Consider the following 20,563-nt stretch of genomic DNA (forward strand, 5'->3'; position numbering starts at 1 on the left):
ACTTTAACATATCTGTGAGGGGCTTTGCAATGGTGCCAAAATGTTTGACATATTTTCTATAGTATCCAGCCAGTCCCAAAAATCCCCTTAATCCTTTAACTGTTTTGGGTTTGTTCCATGTCCTGATGCATTCAATCTTAGCCGGATCAACTGAGACACCTAAAGCATTGATAACATGTCCTAGGTACTCAACAGAAGGAACCCCAAAACTGCATTTGCTTTTCTTAACCTTTAGAGAGTGCTGTTGTAGTTTTTGAAATACCTTCTCTAAATGTTCCAAATGAGACTCCAATGTGGGACTGTATATTAGTATGTCATCAAAGAATACCAGTGCAAATTTCCTCAAATAGTCTCTCAACACATCATTCATTACTGACTGAAATGTGGATGGGGCATTAGTAAGTCCAAATGGCATGACCAAAAACTCATAATGCCCATTGTGTGTTCTAAAAGCGGTCTTGCTCACATAAGCTACATCCATTCTGATCTGATGATATCCAGACCTCAGATCAAGCTTTGTGAATATAGTAGAGCCATGTACTTCATCCAATAGCTCATCAACCACTGGAATAGGGTACTTATCCTTGACTGTTGCAGTATTAAGTGATCTATAATCCACACACATTCTCCAGGTGCCATCTTTTTTTTTTTTAACCAAAAGTACAGGAGAAGAGAAGGGGCTTACACTTGGCTTAATGATTCCATTTTCCAAGAGCTCTTGCACAATCTTTTCTATTTCAGTCTTCTGAAAGTGAGGGTGCCTGTAGGGCCTCACACTTATGGGTGGAGTGTTAGGCACCAGCTCAATTTTATGGTCTTGCGGCCTAGCAGGTGGTAAGGTGGTTGGGGTATTGAACAAATCTTCATACTTGCTGATCAAGGCTTGCAGTTTAGCATGGTCACTTGTGACAGTATGATTTATTAGAGAAGGTTGTAGCTGCACTAACATTGCTTCTCTTTCTTTCCTAAGCAACCTTGTCATGGCTTTGCAACTTATTACTGTAGCCTCAGTCTTGGTTTCCCCTTGCAGCAAGTATTCACGCCCTTGCACATAGAACTTCATTTTCATGGAATCAAAATTCCTTAAGATATCACCAAGTGATCTTAACCAACCTGCCCCTAAGACTATCTCACAACCGGTGACAGGTAAGATAAAGAAACTATATGAGAATTTAAATTCTTGCAATTGTAGCTCCATTGTGGCTTCTCCTTTGGTCTTCATTTTGGCACCACTTGCCTAAATAACATTAAGTGGAGAAAGTTTATGAATCGGTACTTTGGTATTCTTCAACAGTTGAGGGTGAATGAAGTTATGTGTTGCTCCGAAATCAATAAGCACATGTACACTTTTTTTGTTGAAAATTCCCTTAACTTGCATGGTAGCTGGACTAGAATTCCCATCTCCCATGACTTGCAACCTGATCAGTGGCTCCTCAATATCAATAATTAGGGTAACCTCTTGTTCTATGGAATCTGCAATACTCAACAAGTCCTTATCCTCTTGTGTGACCTCCATGATCATGATCATCAACTGTCCCTTCCTGCAGTTATGCCTGGGCTTAAAAGTTTCCTCACAGAAGAAACATTGATTCTTGGCCCTCCTTTCTTGGTACTCTGCATGAGATAATCTCTTCCCTCCATTGTTACTTGGAGCCTGCACATGTCTTGCAGCTGAGGAGGTTTGTAATCGATGACCACTGTTTGAAGGCCTCTGTGGGACATCAGAATGACTTCCACTTATGAGCCTGTGATGGTTAGCAGTTCTAGCAAAATGTCTATGGCCTTCATTCCTGGTCTCATACACCCGAGCCAGCTCACATGCCTCATATAATGTTCTCGGTTTCTGAGCTTGAACATCCGCCCTGATATCCTCTCTAAGTCCACCTATGAAACAAGATAATAGCACCTCAGGAGGAAAGCCAGGAGCTCTTCTGGATAGCTTTGTAAATTGTTCCTTGTAATTCTCCACACTACCCGTTTGTGACATCCTTGCCAAAGCAGCCTGATATTCTGACCTGTTGTATCCACTAAACTCTCGCATAAGTAGGTCAGCCAAACCCTGCCAAGTATGCGGGAACTCATGTCGGAACATATACCATCTATCTGAGGCCTTGTCAGATAAATGCATTGTAGCAATTGAAAGTTTCCTGTCCTCTGGAATCTGGTAGAACTCAAAGTATTGCTCAGCCTTGTTCAACCATTCAACCGGATCCCCACCACTAAACACACTGAATTCAAGCCTCATTTGCTTCATGATTGGTAAGTTCGGATCCACATGAGGCATTTGAGAAGGGTAAGGTTGCATGTAAGGGATGGCGTAAAGCATGTTTGTCGGGGGTAATTGGGAAGGGTGTGAATGGTTTAGAGGGAACTGGGAGCTATATGAATAGGCTGATATGTGAGTTGTAGTTGTGGTAGCAAAGGTAGGCACCGTAGAGGTGATTAATGGTGTAGGGTTAGCTTGAATGTAATGGGGTACTGCAAAGGGTAACGTAACCTGGGCAGTACTAGCCGACATAGTGGACATGGTTGCTGTGTAAGGGCCTGAATAGGTCATCATGAATGGATCTTGCTCAATCAGAGGTGGGTTGGGATAACTCGGGTTAGTGAAGAAGGGCAGGCTCATAGTAGAATAATAGGGGCCATGGTGTTGGGGTTGTGATCCGAAGCCAGGATACTGAGGGGGATAAGGCTGTGTGATCCCCATGGCGCTAGCATGTAATGGGAAACCAGTGGGAGTGCTTATCATTTGAGTGGAAGAGGTACCACCCTCGAGAGGTTTGGATCCAATCGTAGACGTCATTTCAGTACCGTGTTTCTTCTCATCCAGGTTAACCAGGTGCATATCAGTGTGTGATCCCACAGGAATAGTAGATCCAACAGTGTTTGTAGTTGATTCATTAACAAATCCTAATAGCACATCAGCAGTTGGGATATGAGTACTACCTTCAGATCCAGCCCCGCCAGTCGAAATAGCTTCCGATCCAGCCATGCCAGTAGAAACAACTTCCAATACCGGCGGTGGAATGTGTTGGAGTACCGGTGAAGGGATCGATCCAAATCGAACCGTGCCATCCGGCTGAGGGACAGCAGCACCACCCTGCTGAGCGAGTTGCAGCTGACGCATGTCATCCATGAGCACCGATTTGAAGCTAGCAAGTGAAGAGGCCATGGATTCATGAAAGGATGCTTGGATAGTAGCCTGCATCTCAGCAAGACGAGCAGAAGTTTCATCTCGATGCACCTGGAACTCAAATTCCAGGTGAGAGAGCTCGCCGGACACAGGCGGCGGTGAGGTGGGTTTCCCCGGCCCCTTGAGTTTGACCATATATAACCTGGCTCTGATACCAGTTGTTAGGGTGGGAACCCTAACTATGGCAGGATTGCAGAGAGAAAACTAAGAGAATTGAAAAGAGGAAGAAGAAAATAGCTTGATATATTGATTGATTTCCACCGCATACAGAAACGAGGGATATATACCCATACTGCTCACTGAGATAAGGACACGTGTTGTGCATGTAAGGGAAGACTGCTTCACAACCCTACTGACAGTTAATTAACCCTAATTAACTGATTACATAAATTACTCTAATTAAAGAACACGTGCAGTGTACATGCACGGATAACCCGCCTTAGCCTACTTCCATAACACTAGTCACCACCTTAAGCTTCTCAATGAAGCTTCTCAATGGGCAGAATATAATGCTTGTAATAACAGGGACCTTAACCTCTTATTTATACAAGTACAAGTCCCAAGAATCTTTCAATAAAGATTTTCTTAGGGATCAAGTCTTGTATATTAGATTCCTAATGCATTACAGTTTTAGGACTTTCTTGTAGTCCAAATAATGGATTCCTAATCTAATGGATAGATACACTATCACATTAGATATCTAGGTAGATTCTTATTCCAAATTCATGTTGTACTAGTTTGATATAAATGATTTCCTTGTTGATCTAGGATAACTAGAGATGAGTCCATATTCAAGTCTTAAAAAATGGGTTCCCCCGGCCCCAATTGTAAATTTATTTTCAAGTTAATTATTGATGGTGCAAGAAAGAATGAATCATTGATTCGAAGCTACCATGGTGATTACGATCAACAAATCTTGAAGAACAAATACAGATGAGTTAGGAAAGAAAACAAAGGTAGATACATTAGAAAAAGAAAAAAAGGTGGAGGTGTAAATAGAAAAAGGAGGGTAATATAGGAAGTTTGAGGAGAAAAATAATAAAGAGAGGTCTAAATACTAAATACTAAAATTGAGAGGTCTGACTAAAATCACCTATTATAAAAGAAGGAGAGTGTGAATTTCAAATAGCCAAAAATATTTAGGTGCTAGAAGCCGTGACTCACGCTCTCTGAATCTTTCAAACTCATCTTCTTTCATCGACCAACGTATAAAATTGGTAGGTAATTTCCTCCCCAAATCATCCATTCGGGTTATTTTAGTACTTTTATTTTTAATTGTTTTTTAGTCAAACATTTCGGAGGTTTGTCTTAGGATTTTGTTTCCCGCTTTGGTTTGGATTTCCGTAAGACGACTAGGAATGTAAAATTTGACCAACAAGATCGATACAAATACAGTCATGGTCAGTAGAAAATCGAGTTTCTTTCTTAAGGTTGTTTTGTTTTCGGGTTTGTGTTACAGATGGACATCACAGTAATGGACGACAATTCATCGAAGAAGAAGAAGAAAAAGGAGGAAAAGGTGAAGGCTTTACCATATTCACCATCGTTTTTTGCCAAAATTAAGATCAAATCTTTCATATTTTGTTCTTGTTGTTTTGGTCATATTTGATGCAGGCAAGATTTCACGAACTGAAAAAGCAAAAGGCTTTAGAGAAAGCTTCCAAGCTTCAGGTAGTTTTGCTTTTGGATGCAGTTTCTGAGTTCTATTCATACCTGGGTTCTGACTCATATTTGGTTCAATTTAGGCACAAAAAGCTAATTAACGAACAGTGAAAAGAAGAAACTTCGCAACGAGGACGCCGGCGACAATGCCAACCCTCCGACCCCAGTCGGCGAGAAGAAACGATTGTCTTCTCAAATGGCTAAACACTACAGTCCAAGTGATGTAGAGAAGGCGTGAGTGTTTTCGTGTTTCCGCCATTAGTGTTTCTCCCATCAACTAGCTTTACTTGTACTTATCTATATGTGCTTCTCATTAAATTAGGTGGTACGCGTGGTGGGAGATACAAGGCTACTTTGTCGCAGACGCTAAAAGTCACAAACCTCCATTTGAAATGGTAGGTGGCATACATGATATGGGCAATGAAATTAGACTTGTTTTGCGATTTGCATTGATTCTAGAAACAAAATTAACTGATGTTTTTGTTGCAGCCCCTGCCGCCTCCCAATGTGACTGGTGCCCTTCATTTAGGCCATGTTCTTACTGCTGCTATTCAGGTTAAATTTTCCATCGTTGTTTAAGTTCCCAAGTGATCTGTGCTGTTCAGTGCTGGCTTCCAAAGTGTGCTTAAAACAATATTTTATTTATTTATTTTACCCAAGTGGTTTCGCTGTGTGCAGGACACTATGATTCGTCATCGGAGAATGTCAGGTTTTAATACCTTGTGGCCTCCTGGACTTGACCATGCTGGTATAGCAACACAGGTTGTGTTCCTTTCCTCTTAACAATTTGTTGCATCTCTTACTATAGTTATATGTTCTCACAAATACTTTCACACGAAAAGTACGGTTTTGTATATGAATATTTTGGGCAAAACTGGGTTCTGCATTCTTGTGATTCCAACACTTCATAGAATTTTACTTATTACATCACTTATCAACAACACCAATTTAGTATTGGGGCACAGAGCCTTGTACATAGACTGCCACCGCTGTATGTGCATAAAATTTCCTTTTAAAGCAGATTGGATTAATCCTCAAAGATATCTATTTTCTTCTCAAAGGTTGCTTATTTTTTGTCAAAACTAGCCCTCCAGCAGAGATACACTAGGAATGCTGTTTTTTTTGTGTGTGTGTGTGTGTTCCCACAGTTTCATAACTGCTCAGAGAAGTAAACCACTAAATTGGCTTCATGACCAAATCTGAAAAGATCAATATATTTGATCTTAAAGTAACAGTACATGATATGTCCTTCCCTAGTAATCCAGTGCTCAATAGCCCATGTGCTATGATTTTGTTAACCTCACATGCATTACATATGTCTGTTTGGTGTTTATATTTGCTTCTCTTTATAGGTTGTTGTGGAAAAGAAGCTAATGCGTGAAAGCGGTAAAACCAGACATGATATCGGTCGCGAGGAATTTATCTCTAAAGTGAGTTGTAATTGCTACCAGCTAGTATTAAGTATCCCTCAAGTCGTTTGATATTCGAGAGTTTCTGAATCATTTCATACCTAGTCACACTTTTGGTTGGTTGTACTTGTTTTGAAAAGGTTTGGGATTGGAAAATTAAGTATGGGGGCACCATTTTACAGCAGCTACGTCGTTTGAGTGCTTCTTTAGATTGGTCCCATGAGGTAATATTTCAAGTTTCCTGGAGCTTGTTTTTACTTGGTTTACATTTGACCTTGTCATGACTTCCCTTTATTACTATCAATTTTTTTTCAGTGCTTTACAATGGATGAGAAAAGTTCAAAGGCTGTTGCAGAAGCTTTTGTTAGGCTACATAATCAAGGACTCATCTACAGGTATGCTCTGCAGTGGAGAATCTTTGAATTCATTTGATATGTGCATCTATCTAAATCAAATTTATCTTTCACTTCACACTTTGAACTGCTTCTTCTCATTACAAGTTTATCAGCTCAGCTCTATGCTCATCTGAATCACGGTAAAGCCAGTCAACACTAAGAACCTGCAAATTTAGGTGGTTTATAATATTGAAACATAAGCTTATAAATAACTTTTAAGTGACGCATGTTAGCAAAATTACATTGCATAATTCAAGTTCATTTCGGAAAAGATAACATTTTATGGTGGTGAGATCTTAGCTTTATGTTTTGTGCTTCTTCTTCTTTTTATTTTTTTTTTCGTCCTTTGTTTTTTTATTATGTCAGTTGGCATCAAGCTTATTATTTCTACTAATAAACTTGTAGACCTAACATAATTTTCTGGTAGGATTCCTTTGTTATATGTTTGTTTTTAGCTGTATCTCTTGTTTTGCCGTAGCTGGTTGTCTTCTCCATTCATCTAAACCTTTATATCTTTTGTCTGCATTCTCTCCTTCACTTTTGTTTCTATTATATTTTTGTTTTGCAGGGATAATCGCATAGTGAACTGGGATTGTGTGTTGCGGACTGCAATATCTGATATTGAGGTCAGCCTTCTACTTTTAGTGGCATAATAATACAGATCTACAAATCTTCGGCATTATTTAATTTCTTGGCATATGCAGGTGGATCCTCCAATTGAAATAAAAGAAAGGACACTATTAGAAGTTCCTGGATATGAGAACCCTGTTGAATTTGGTGTTTTGACTTTATTTGCATATCCTGTGGAAGAAGATTTAGGTGAGATAGTTGTAGCCACTACCCGAATAGAGACGATGCTTGGTGATACTGCTATTGCAGTGCATCCTAATGACGAAAGATATAAGCATCTTCATGGAAAACATGCAATCCATCCATTTAATGGAAGAAGGGATTCCTATAATAAGTGATGAAATTCTTGTTGATCCAGAGTTTGGGACTGGTGCTGTCAAGGTAAATTTATACATAATGATCTATTTTTCTGTTAAAATTTCTTTCCAGGTTTGTGTCTCAAGTATGTAAGGATTTTGTATCTTCTTTGAATCCTGCAGATTACCCCGGCCCATGATCCTAATGACTTTATGGTTGGGAAGCGCCATAATCTTGAGTTTATCAACATCTTTACTGATGATGGAAAAATAAACCAGTATGGGGGAGCATTTGAAGGGATGCCACGCTTCAGAGCCCGAGAGGCTGTGACTGATGCATTAAAGAAGAAGGTATCTATTCTACAATACTACATATGCATACTAAATCATGGTATTTATGTGCCTGATAAACACTTGCCCAAGAGATTAATACATTTGATATTGGCGGTGACGTGTTGAACTAACTGCCAGAGCTATCTAAGAAGCACCTCTGAAACTATCACTACTGATACACTCCTCCCACACCTCTTTCATATTCTTGTTAACTTGATACCCTGCATTCCCTTCATTCCAGAGCCAGACACGTAACAGAAGTTTAAGATCATCTACTTGTCATTGCTTCACTTATAAACGTCATCAGTTGCATATGCAATAACACCGTCTCTGTTTCATTAACACTGTTTTCTTTGCATTTAGGGCCTCTTCAAAGAAACAAAGACCAATGAGATGTGTCTTAGAATTTGCTCTAGAAGTAAAGATGTTGTGGAGCCTATGATAAAGCCCCAGTGGTACATTAAATGCAGTGATATGGGAAATGAAGCTCTCAATGCTGTCGCTGATGATGAAAATAGGAAGCTGGAGATTATCCCAAGACAGTATACTGCTGAGTGGAAGAGGTGCTCATTTTTTCCTTATTGTGTTGTATGAAATTTCCAGTTTATATGCATTGCCAAGAACGTAAAGGATTTGAACCAGATTACAGTGACTTTAGCTGTAATCCTAGTATCTAGACGTCTCTGCAATTTATATCTGTTTTCCTTGTTAAACCACCTATTCAGGAACTGTCAATTAGCTTCCACCTTAGGCTTTTCTTGTGACTAGTGCATCAAGTTTTACCATGAGAACGGAGGAATTGCAGAAGTATTTAGGGGTTTTTTTCGTGCACCTTGTGTGTCCAATATTTATATTACATTAAATTTGTTTTTGTTCCAACTTCAGTTGTTATTCTTTATTTGAGTGCCTTTTCTGTTCAAGGGGATATTTACTCAATAAATGGAAATGTGAACATGTTTACTTGTTTTGCTCTCTGTAATCACAGATGGCTTCATAACATTACTGATTGGTGTGTCTCGAGGCAACTTTGGTGGGGTCACCGTGTTCCAGCATGGTATGTTGTTTTTGAGGGTGATGACAACGAAGAATTTGGAAAAGTTTTTGAGCGATGGTTGGTTGCTAGAAGTGAGGAAGAAGCTCAAGCATTGGCCGATCAAAAATATGAGGGAAAGAAGTTTCGATTAGAACAGGACTCAGATGTGCTTGACACGTGGTTTTCGTCTGGGCTTTTCCCATTGTTTGCATTGGGCTGGCCGGATGATACAGATGATTTCAAAACTTTTTATCCAAATTCAGTTGTTGAAACTGGGCACGACATTCTCTTTTTCTGGGTTTCTCGTATGGTGATGCTTGGAATTACATTGGGTGGTAATGTTCCCTTTACAAAGGTGAGCAAGTTTTTGACATAATTTTTTTTATTTTCTTTCTTTTGTTGTAGATGCGGCGAAGTCAAATGCTCCTTCAGGTGTTAGACCTTTTGTTTGTAACTACATGATAGTTTCTCAACTATAAAACTTCTTAAGTGCGATTTATGTTTTTTTTACTCTATAAAAGCTATAAGAAAAAGAGAGGTTATGGAGATAGGCAAGTGGACCTTTATATATTAAGTTGAAAGATCGGCTTGTAAGCTCTGATTTATACACAATCAGAAGTATATGTGCATTTTCTGATTTGTGTATCTTCATTAATGGTTTTGATTTTGATTATTGAAGTTGTTGTGGACTTTGGTTGTTCTTCTTCAGGTATACTTACACCCAATGGTTAGAGATGCACACGGGCGTAAAATGTCAAAGGGCTTGGGGAATGTCATTGACCCTGTTGACATAATAAATGGTATCACCCTAGAACGTCTACATGATAGACTTTTAGAAGGAAATCTGGACCCCAAGGAATTAGATAAGGCCAGAGAGGGACTATTAAAGGACTTCCCTGATGGTATTCCTGAGTGTGGTGCGGATGCTCTGCGGTTTTCTCTTATCTCGTACACTGCTCAGGTTCAGACATCTATCATTCTTACTTTCTGCAGGTGACTAGTCCCTTCCATGCATATGTTTTGTAACTTATATAGTCTTCTTGTCTTTTCAGTCCGATAAGATAAATCTGGATGTCCAAAGGGTTGTGGGTTACTGTCAGTGGTGTAACAAACTTTGGAATGCAGTGCGATTTGGTTTGAGTATACTTGGGGATGATTATGTTCCGCCCTCAAATGTAAATCCAGATGTGTTGCCATTCAGTTGCCAATGGATTCTCTCAGTGCTAAATGAAGCCATATCCAAAACTGTTATGTCATTGGAATCATACGAGTTCTCAGATGCAGCAACTGCTGTTTATGCTTGGTGGCAGTACCAGCTGTGTGATGTCTTCATTGAGACTATCAAACCTTACTTTTCTGGCAATGATCCAAAGTTTGCAACAGAGAGGGGTTTTGCACGGGACACTCTGTGGGTATGTCTTGACAATGGCCTGAGGTTACTTCATCCTTTCATGCCATATGTGACAGAAGAACTGTGGCAACGTCTGCCGTCGCCAGGGCATTACAAAAGGGCATCATCAATTATGATGAGCGAGTACCCATTGATCATAGAGGTTAGTTTACTCCTATAATAAAAGAAAAGACACACCTGTTTAAATGAATAGTTAGTTGAAATGTTTGATTTTCTGCGAGTGGACAGTGTATCTGTATACGTAGATGGGTTTTCATTTAGCAAGAGGTAATTATGTTATTAAATGCCGGATGATTATCGGATAGCTATAATAAACTGACAGATAATGGGCTGATTTTTACACAACGACCATTCTTCATGTTCTGCATCTCGTTTCCATCATTCATATGTAGCATGTTCTCTTGTATTTTTAACATTATGTTGTACAGTGATAAATTGGTATTGCTAAAGTTCTCTATGAATTTTCACTTGGATCAGTGTTCTTTTCAGCCCGCAAAGGATCACTTATGTGATTGGTTGTTTGTACTTTTATATGACCGTGAGCCTTTTAGAAAAAGTGTGTAGAAAATTGTTTGATCATTGCCCTGAATTTAGTTTTTCTATTCTGATACTCTTCCAGAGCTGGAAAAATGAAAGGGTGGAGCTTGATATGTCTCTTATTGAGTTGGTTGTGAAGTCTCTCCGATCTCTTGCCCAGGGAAGTCGTGAAAGGTATAACTTCTAATCAGTGCATATACCTCTGTTATGTTACTCAAGCTTTGTGAAGTTTCGATTTGTAAATTGAGACAACTGGTTTGTTGTTCTCTCTCCGCACAGGAGACAAGGTTATGTGCTTTGTAGAGCAAGTTTGGGAAAGTGCGACCAGGAGGCAATATGCAATCATCAACTGGAAATTAAAACGCTTGCTAATGTGTCGTCTTTGACGGTAAATGCTCCTGTGATTTTTTTATTAAAAAAAAAAAATCTCAATGTCTAGCATGTTTTAATTTTCAGTTATTGCTGAACAAAAAGGAGTCCTTAGTTGTTGTCTTGCATGCATTGTACTAATTGTGTGTTCTGTGATATATAATGTCAGGACCCACCCCGGAATTACCCAAATGCTATCATGACCATTACGACTACGAGATTGCTCTGAATACTTGTTGAGAGTGGATTTATACATTTGTATAATTATGTGTGTAAGAGAGTGGTTTATTTTGGGAGGTTGTTGAACGATTGAGTTGCTGGGTTGTATTTGTTTAAGATGTTTTGGTTGTGAAGTTCGATGTTTTTATTTGGAGAATTTTTGGATTGTTGCTAGGAAGCAGGGTGGCTTCAAGCATAGCATTTAGAGTATTTGAGGAGTGTTTTCAGCAGGTTTTGGGTTGCCCATTTTTAGGGGAGGTTCTGTCGAATTTTCTCGAAAAGTGGGTCCCGCAGGTCCACCTAGGAGTTAGGAGGGTAATTCCGGGGTGGGTCCTGACATATAAAGTATAAACATAGAATTACTGTGAGTAGAGAGGTCGATCAGGAAGTGTTTCGTGTATAAATCATATTAAAGTTCTTATTGCCACAGGTAATCGATGAGAACAATGCTGCTCCAACTAGATGTGCGGTGTCTGTTGTGAATGAAAAGCTTTCTGTTTATCTCAAGCTTCATGCATCTGTTCTTCAGAAACAGATCTTGAAAAGATCCGGAAAAGGATTGAATACATTACATGGTAAGCTATCTCAATAGCTAAATTACATGTGGTATACATTGCGACTTCCCCAATTCTATTCGCGTTTAGAATTCTTCCAACAGCTAATATTTTGTACCGACAGGGAACATGAGAGGCTATCGAAGAAATTGAATTTGCTTGCTGCTAATGAAGATAAGGTCCCCGAGAAGGTTACAAGAGATACTGCTGACAAGCTGGAATCCCTTGAGAAGGAAAAGTTGTCTCTTGAAGAGTCGATTCAACTTATGGAAACACAGGAGATGAACTTTTAAGTATTAATTCTAGTTCAGTGACTTTTGTAAACCAACTCACCTTTCCCCCCGAAGAAAAAAGGAACGTGTTCGGGATATGGTATAAAATTGGGAACTCCTTGAAGGATCAAATTAAGTTTGCTTTGCATGCTGTATGTGTTAGTGTGTGGTGATATATGAGAAGATTTTCATGTCAAGTCTGCTTTGCATTCGGATTATTAGACCTTTCATACATTTTCAATTAATTAGTGGTGAATGCTTAAACAGCTAGCATGGATTGAAGGCATTTTCAAACGTATTGGTATTGCCAAATTATCACCAACTGCTCATTTTTATTTATGTTTTCATGAGTCGAAGCACCATGTTTCATTCCCTTGTCTCTGCATATGACTAGAATTTTTGTTCTGTATGTTATTATTTTCGTTCATTCATTTGCAAGATGCCTTGACTACCACCCTCAGCGAGGTCATGGAGGCCGAAACTCCACGGGATCTATATATAAAGCAAGGACTAAAATATACACGATATCCTTGATATTTGATATTTTCTTGAAATTTCCGTCATCTTACAAGCATCGACATTAATTTTCTCGTCTTTCTAATATTTTATTTTTAGTTTATTATACAAATTTCATTCAAATTTTCGTTAAAATTTTCATAAACATCCGATATTTCCATCAAAAAAATTTTATTTTTTATTTTTAAATTATCGACATTGTCATGATTTTTGATATTTTTATAATTGATATAAGGCACACTTAGCTTGATGATCGGACAACAGCGACCTAGGAATTTCTCTCAGTGTGATAGTAAACCGCTCAAAAACCCCAAACCCCAAACCTCTCAAAATGGTTGACCCACTTCCCAAACCCAACTCCACACTCTCAAACCTTCTAATGACCAGAGTCCCAAAACCCCACTAAACCCTCCAAACCACAATCACATTTGCAACCTCCTCCTCTCCCTAACTCACTCAAGGGCCCTCCCAAAGGGTCTCCAGCTCCACGCCCATGTCATCAAATCAGGCTTCCAAACCATCCCTCTTGTCTCTCACCACCTCATCAACTTTTACTCCAAAAACCAACTCCCCCTCCTTTCCCGCCAAATTTTCGAACAATTTCCCCACAAGTCCTCCACTACTTGGAGCTCCCTCATCTCTTCCTTTGCCCAGAATGAGCTCCCTCTTCTTGCCATTCGCTACTTTCGCCGAATGCTCGGCACCTCACTGCGCCCCGATGACCATATATACCCCAGTGTCACCAAGTCCTGCGCAATTCTGAACCGCCCTGATGTTGGGCAGTCTATACATTGCCTTGCAGTCAAGACCGGGTATCATGTTGATGTGTTTGTGGCAAGTTCTGTTGTTGACATGTATGCGAAATGTGGGCAGATAAGACATGCCCGCAACATGTTCGATGAAATGCCTCACAAGAATGTGGTTTCTTGGAGTGGGATGATTTACGGGTACACTCAGGCCGGGGAGGCGGAGGAGGCTTTGGTGCTTTTTAAACAAGCATTGCTTGAGGGTTTGGACGTCAATGATTTTACATTTTCGAGTGTTGTAAGGGTTTGTGGCAGTTCGACGCTTCTTGAATTGGGGAGGCAAATACATGGCTTGTGCTTCAAGACCAGTTTTGATTCGTCGAGTTTTGTTGGTAGTTCTTTGGTGTCATTGTACTCTAAGTGTGGAGTGATTGAAGGAGCTTATCGAGTTTTTGGTGAGATACCTGTTAAAAATCTTGGGATGTGGAATGCAATGCTGATAGCCTGTGCGCAGCATGTGCACACGAATAAGACCTTCGACCTGTTTATACAGATGGAAAGTACTGGGATGAAGCCGAATTTTATTACATTTTTGTGTGTGCTCTATGCTTGTAGTCATGCTGGGCTAGTTGAAAAGGGGCACCATTACTTTCGGCTCATGAAAGAGTATGGGATTGAGCCAGGGGAAATGCATTATGCTTCCTTGGTGGACTTGCTTGGCCGCGCTGGAAAGTTGCAGGATGCAGTCAAAATAATAGAGGGGATGCCTTTTGAACCCACAGAATCTGTATGGGGAGCCTTGTTAACAGGTTGTCGACTCCATGGAGACACTGAATTGGCAGCTTCCGTGGCTGACAAAATCTTTGAGTTGGGTTCTGTAAGCTCTGGGATGCATGTGCTCGTATCTAATGCTTATGCTGCTGCTGGGAGATTCGAGGAAGCAGCAAAAGCTAGGAAGATGCTAAGAGACCGAGGGGTGAAAAAGGAGACAGGTTTGAGTTGGGTTGAGGAAGGAAACAAGATTCACACATTCGCTGCTGGGGACAGGACTCACATGAGGACTAAAGAGATTTATCAGAAGTTGGAAGAATTAGGGGAGGAAATGGAGAGGGCTGGTTATGTTGCAGACACAAGTTTTGTGCTTAGAGAAGTAAATAATGAAGAGAAAAACCAGACGATTAGGTATCATAGTGAAAGACTAGCTGTGGCATTTGGCCTTTTAACCATTCCTACAGATAGGCCAATCAGGATTATGAAGAACTTGCGTATTTGTGGTGATTGTCATACTGCTATCAAGTTTATGTCCAAGTGTTCAGGAAGGGTTATCATTGTTAGGGATAACAATAGGTTTCATAGGTTTGAGGATGGAAAATGCACTTGTGGAGATTATTGGTGATTAAGTTTCACAAATTACAAAGTCTAGTTGAGAAGTTGGAGAAGCATTATTCTCTTATTTTGGTACTGGATGCAAATGAACCAGCTTTAAACATAAAGATTTTATTTCACCAAATTCTTTTCCAGGTTTGTGTATTAAGTATGTAAGGATTTTGTATCTTCTTTGGATGATGCAGACTACCTCGGCCCATGATCCTAGTATGGTAGAAATGCGCCATAATCTTGAGTTTATCAACTTCTTTACTGATGATCGAAGAATAAACTAGTATGGTGGAGCATTTGAAGGGATGCCATGATCCAAAGCCCGAGATGCAGTGACTGATGCCATAATTTTGAGTTTATCGACATCTTTACTGATGATGGAAAAATAAACCAGTATGGTGGAGCATTTGAAGGGATGCCATTATTCAAAGCCTGAGGAGGAACACCAACAAGAAATACAAACAGTCAGTAGTAAAAGAGTGGAGGATTCGGCTGATGAACCCAAGTCGGGGGATTTCAGTTACATTCTGTCAGAAATGAAGATGACTGTTTATAGTATGTCTGTACCTGATTTCTATAAGTTAATCAAAAAAAATTGAGTCTGTTCATAAGTCTATATGCAAGGATATTCAGGAGTCGTTTAAGGTACCGGAAGCTTGTGGAATGTGGATAAAAAGAGAGGTAGACAAGTATGTAGAAGCTGGAGTGTTTAGTTTATCTTGGTGGGGTTTGTTAGATTATGTAAGAATAAATTGTTGTTTGCAGAAAATTGCCATTTCAAGAGAAACATGTTAAGCAGCAGGCGTCGATTCTTGGAAACATGGAAGATTTTGGGGTAACAAAGAGTTTCATAGCAAAGGAGAGAGCTGACTGTGACGATGGCAATGGGTTCCCTGTGAGCGATGACTGTGATTATAGCAATGGTGTCCCAGCAGTGGTTGAGTTTGGAGTGGGAAGAGGATACTTGACACAAATGCTGGCGGATTGTTATGGCATTAAAAGGGTCTTTTTGGTTGAAAGGAAGTCATACAAGCTGAAGGTTAGTTTAATTAATGTTCCTTTTCCTAAGTGTAGATTGCTTGTCTTATACTATAATTAAATTTGATGCACTGATCACCCTTGTTTTATCATGACCACATATGCTGCTTGTAGGCTGATCGATCCTTGTGACAGAAAGAGAGCTTGATATTGCAGCGTTTGAGAATTGACAGTAAGTTTTTCTGAAACTTTTATCCCCAAAGTTGTTTTGTAGTTCCATTTCTTCACTGCCTTGTACAACAAGTGATAATCTCATCAGGGATATGATAGATAAATGTCTAAGGAGAGAACTCATTACAAGTAACTTTTCTCAATAAGGCTCTTCATTCCAGCAGATATGCAAATAACAGTTGCATGCATACAGTGTCTTTTACTGGATTTAATAAAATTATTTTGCATATAGTTATTCCTATGGCTATTATAAGTATTATTTGGAAATTAAGTTTAGGCCAACACCAAAACCAATTGTCTGCTTCAGACACTAGATTTGTGTCCATATGTAGTGTTAGAGAAAATCACTCTCCTATATTGATTTCCTCTCCACAATCAAAACTGATTGTGTAACCTCTCCACAATCAAAACTGATTGTGTAACTGTAGATTAGTTTTGAATATTTGTATTTATGGCATTGAATTCTGTTGGTAACAGTAGAGCAGAACTTAGCTTTACAATTGCACAATTATATAGCTAAGATCTGCTCTACTGTTACCAACATGTAGAAATCTATATTGATTTCCTCTAACATGTAGAAATCCTAGCGTGCAAGTATTTTTTTATTAATATTTAATACAATATATAAGATGGTTCTATTGCCGTCCAAAGGGAGTTAATGTGCATCTTTAATAGCTTTTGGGTTTTCTTCATATATATCTGTGGGAATGCATATATGCTCAGATTGTGATCTACCTAAATGGACTTTGTTTTAGTCAAGTAGTCATAACTTTTTGACTTTCTTAATTTGCAGCTTGAAATTATGCACCTGCCTATTACTTTTCCTTTCCATCTTCAGGTGTATAATTTCAGCTGTTGCTTAAGGGCCCTTTTGCCTATTCCTTTCAGACCTTTATATTTTTCCTCTGTTTCTTCTTATCGCTTTAAATTTAGAAAGATTGCATTGAGCATCCACTCATTTGAACTATATTACTGTCGTGTGAGTGTTTTGCAGCAACTTTGACTGATGCACTAAAGAAGAAGGTATCTATTATACAGTACTACATAGACATACTAAATTGTCGTATCTATGCTGCTGATAAATACTTGCCAAAAAATTAATACATTTGTTATTGGCAGTGATGTGCTGAACTGCCAAAAGACTTGCTATGATTTTTGCATTATGTAGAACAAGAAAGAGAAGTAGGACACTGTTTCAAAAGACCTCTTAAGCTACAAAGACATCTAAAACTTCTAATGCAGCTAAAGCATCCAAAAAATGATTTTAGGTTTGTTAAGATGAACCTTTTTCTGAATTTGTAGAGTTGTGATTTTGATTTATGAAATGTTGGGAGTTAAACTGCAGTTTTAAGTGATTTTGTTTTTGGTTCGAGTAATCTTCCTTCTCTTCTTTACTTATGTTTGTCATTGTGAAATATGAAGTTGTGATGCAGATTTAAAGAGCTGCGGTGCAGAAAAGCAGCTATGATTTGCATTGACATTTGTGGCAGACAGACAGATGAGATTAAGGGAATTAATTGTTGAAGTATTTCAGATTCATATCATGGCTTTTTAAGAGACTTGAGAAGACAGTTTTCCTCATCCTGTGAAGCTACTCATGGTTGAAAATTTTATGTTGCTACTTATGCACCTACTCATGAGAACCTCCAAAGGTATCTTGTAAGTATTCAAAGTATCTCACTAGAAGAACTCGATGAATGCATACTTTAAGGGTGTCAGATGTAACCACATGACATCAGACTTTTGAAAATTGTTCTACGGAATTGGGATTCAGATGCACACAAGTTAGCAATAACAAAGATGGTTGATGTGATCTGGGTTAAGATTATGGTCTGATCCATCAATTCTAGTTAATATGGTTGACAAGTCTACTATCAGCTGGTAGCACATTAGAGGTTCATGGTGACCCCATTGAAGTTGCCGATGTAGATTGCTGGTAAGAGGTTGCAGACTTGCAACTATTTGGTTTACCATGCTATCATTCACTGTACAATTATTTTCAAGATTCTTTTATGGCTTACAACTACAATTTGACATACTCAAAGTCAATACATCCTATTCCACCAGTAAACGTACCAGTGACAAAGACTAGTTCTCAGGTAGCAGTAACCATAAGCTCTCCTCCAAATTGCCATCCAACAGGCCGGTCTACTGCAAGAAAGAATCTAAATCACAAGAAATCGCGAAGGGTCAACTCCAATGCAGGAGATGCAAGGGTCTTGGATCTCATGAAATGGTCAGTCTATTACAGTTCCACTTGCAAAGAGTTATTATTAGAATGGTAGACTTTACACTGTGATTGTGATTAATCTTGTGATTCTATGAAGTCAGTTAGTGACCGTAGTGAATTAATGAACACAATGACATGTTGATATGCTCCTTAGTCAAGTCTTTTTGTCTGTATCATAAATTACAGTTATTTGGTGTATATGAGTGTTAATGGCATCTACATTTCAATTATTTCTTGTGTTTTTGTCCAGTATAATTGGATATGTTACTTCTATATGTTCATTTTTAGAGGGAGATACATCAAGAGTATATGATTCCTTTTTCTCGGTTTTAATAGGATTAATGGGCATTCTAACATGTCCCTGTGAAACTTTAAACGGTTGTTTTAGACAAGCCACGGAACCTAAGAGCAAATCAACTGAGCAAATTTAATTTTTATATGCTGCTATGCTTAACATCCAGCATATAAATCCCAAAGACTGGTATTCAAACAAAATGCTCACCATTTAGGGGTAAGTTGCGAGTAAAGGAGAAATTGGTTTGCCAAATACCATTGTCGCGAACCGAGGGTCTAGAAAGGCTTCGCGAGCGGCTGCCACCACCTCGGCATTGTTGACCAGATTAGCCGCATCTTCCATGAACTAGTAAGCAACAAAGTAAAGACTCAAGAACTTGAATGTAAACAAAATAAAGTTTTTGTACTTTAGACATCGCAACTTTTTTTTTGGCAACTTCGTACTTGTTCTTTATGTCGCGAATTTACATGAATGTTTATATTTCTCGTGTGACATTTTCAATGTTGTCCATTTCCACTATCTATCAAGTAGGCCGGTGAAGTGGAGGTTCATTTCTTTCACTTAGAACAAGAATTTGAAAATTGACAAAAAATGTAAGAGCATTAAAACAATAATAGTAATTTTCTCAAGCTAAATTGTCCAAAAGTTAAATATACACAACAAAATTTTAAACTTTTACTCAAACAAACCACCTGGTATGGTAAAGTTAGTCGAGCGGCTTAACATGGAATCCTCATGTCTAGCGTTCGAGTCTCAAATCTCATTAGTTTGTGGCTAGCATGTTTGAGAATACTTAGGGTTCGCGCGCCCTGTGGTGTGGACTTGTTAGCAAGCCACATAACTCGCACAACCAGACTAATCCCCCACCTTAGGGGCATAAACCCGAAGCCTCTAAACCTTCTGCTCACCAAATGGTGGGAGTTGAGACTCGAACGCTAGATATGGAGGTTTCATGCTAGGTTGCTCAACCAATCCTATCACACCAAGTAGTTCGAGATTATAGCGAAAGTTAAACTTAACTTTCACTTTGGAAATTTTATTGGGGCGATAATTTTAATTTATTTCAATGTTAGATATGCCCTAAAATGTGTATTAAATAAATTATAAATTATAATTAGAGTATAGATATGCCCTAAAATGTGTATTAAATAAATTAAGATGCGCAAATAAAATTTAATGTAAATAATTTCTTGTTACAAAATCGAAAATATAAAAGCACGTGGATCCTCTCCTGATCTTTTATTTGCCTAATCTACCTAAGCTTTGAAGAAGATCAAGACACATGTCGATATTGAATTTCTCCTGGAGGTCTATCGATCAATTGCAATGTTTATAACTGTTATTTTTTTTTTTTAAATAATTGTAAGTCATATATTGTTGCAATCAAAGGCATAGCTACACACGGACTCGGGTGGGCTACAGCGCACCCCAAATTTTGAAAAAACATTACTTAATAGCTTAATTTTAGTTTAACAAATTAATTATTAAAAACTAGCCCACCCCAAATTTTTATACTTAGCCCATAAATTATTAAACTTGGTACATATATTATCTTTTTTCTTTTTTTAGTCACATATATATTATTTCTTTTCTTGAAGTATTTGATTTTATTTTATTTTCTATTCTGCTTTAAAAGACATAGTCCCATAAAAAGATCTTTTTTATTTAAGTAATTAGGTCAATTTTTTTTCTCTTTTTTCTCTCACTGTTTCTCCAAAATCAATAAGTCCCAGTCTCCCAGACTTCAGACGAAAAACTTGTGGTATTCTGTCCAATCTGTTGACCAACGTTCTCCCTCTTGACCTCTTCACTCTTCAGGCAGAAGCTCATCCTCTATTCCTCTTGGTTATATGATCTTTTGCACATCTTTTTTTTTT

General features: G+C 38.6%; 3 protein-coding genes and 1 long non-coding RNA gene across 4 annotated transcripts; all 4 read left to right on the top strand.

Moving 5' to 3' along the window:
• Positions 1-4,599: 4,599 nt before the first annotated feature.
• LOC121050478 lies at positions 4,600-5,086 on the top strand. Its single transcript, XR_005803105.1, has 3 exons — positions 4,600-4,712; positions 4,808-4,864; positions 4,939-5,086. It is a non-coding gene; the product is annotated as an uncharacterized LOC121050478 (long non-coding RNA).
• Positions 5,087-5,358: 272 nt separating this feature from the next.
• LOC112179053 (valine--tRNA ligase, mitochondrial 1-like) lies at positions 5,359-12,497 on the top strand. Its single transcript, XM_040510538.1, is given in 16 exon segments — positions 5,359-5,617; positions 6,208-6,285; positions 6,405-6,488; positions 6,580-6,659; positions 7,228-7,285; positions 7,364-7,609; positions 7,611-7,670; positions 7,769-7,936; positions 8,282-8,481; positions 8,904-9,306; positions 9,661-9,912; positions 10,004-10,504; positions 10,982-11,073; positions 11,179-11,287; positions 11,918-12,062; positions 12,166-12,497. Coding segments are annotated over 16 exon segments (2,583 nt in total). The 5' UTR covers positions 5,359-5,539; the 3' UTR covers positions 12,195-12,497.
• A 671-nt stretch (positions 12,498-13,168) lies between these two features.
• LOC112178225 (putative pentatricopeptide repeat-containing protein At5g52630) lies at positions 13,169-18,604 on the top strand (the record flags this gene model as incomplete). The annotated part of the gene is made up of 3 exons (XM_024316404.2): positions 13,169-15,991; positions 16,105-16,162; positions 17,584-18,604. A coding segment is annotated over one exon (1,803 nt), but the record flags the coding sequence as incomplete, so codon positions are not given.
• On the top strand, positions 15,348-16,122 carry LOC112178226 (tRNA:m(4)X modification enzyme TRM13). The gene is made up of 4 exons (XM_024316405.1): positions 15,348-15,500; positions 15,586-15,641; positions 15,718-15,991; positions 16,105-16,122. The coding sequence occupies exons 1-4, from the start codon at positions 15,348-15,350 to the stop codon at positions 16,120-16,122; spliced, it is 501 nt and encodes a 166-aa protein (XP_024172173.1).
• Positions 18,605-20,563: the final 1,959 nt, after the last annotated feature.

The sequence above is a fragment of the Rosa chinensis genome, chromosome 7, assembly GCF_002994745.2.
Source record: "Rosa chinensis cultivar Old Blush chromosome 7, RchiOBHm-V2, whole genome shotgun sequence".
Classification (NCBI taxonomy): Eukaryota; Viridiplantae; Streptophyta; class Magnoliopsida; order Rosales; family Rosaceae; genus Rosa; species Rosa chinensis.

Excerpts from the sequence above, each read along its gene's own strand:
- LOC112178226 (XM_024316405.1), top strand. The coding sequence starts at position 15,348 with ATGGTGGAGCATTTGAAGGGATGCCATTATTCAAAGCCTGAGGAGGAA. Across the intron at positions 15,501-15,585 it reads TGTCAGAAATGAAGATGACT|GAGTCGTTTAAGGTACCGGA; the intron begins GTTTATAGTATG and ends AAGGATATTCAG. Across the intron at positions 15,642-15,717 it reads ATAAAAAGAGAGGTAGACAA|AAAATTGCCATTTCAAGAGA; the intron begins GTATGTAGAAGC and ends TGTTGTTTGCAG.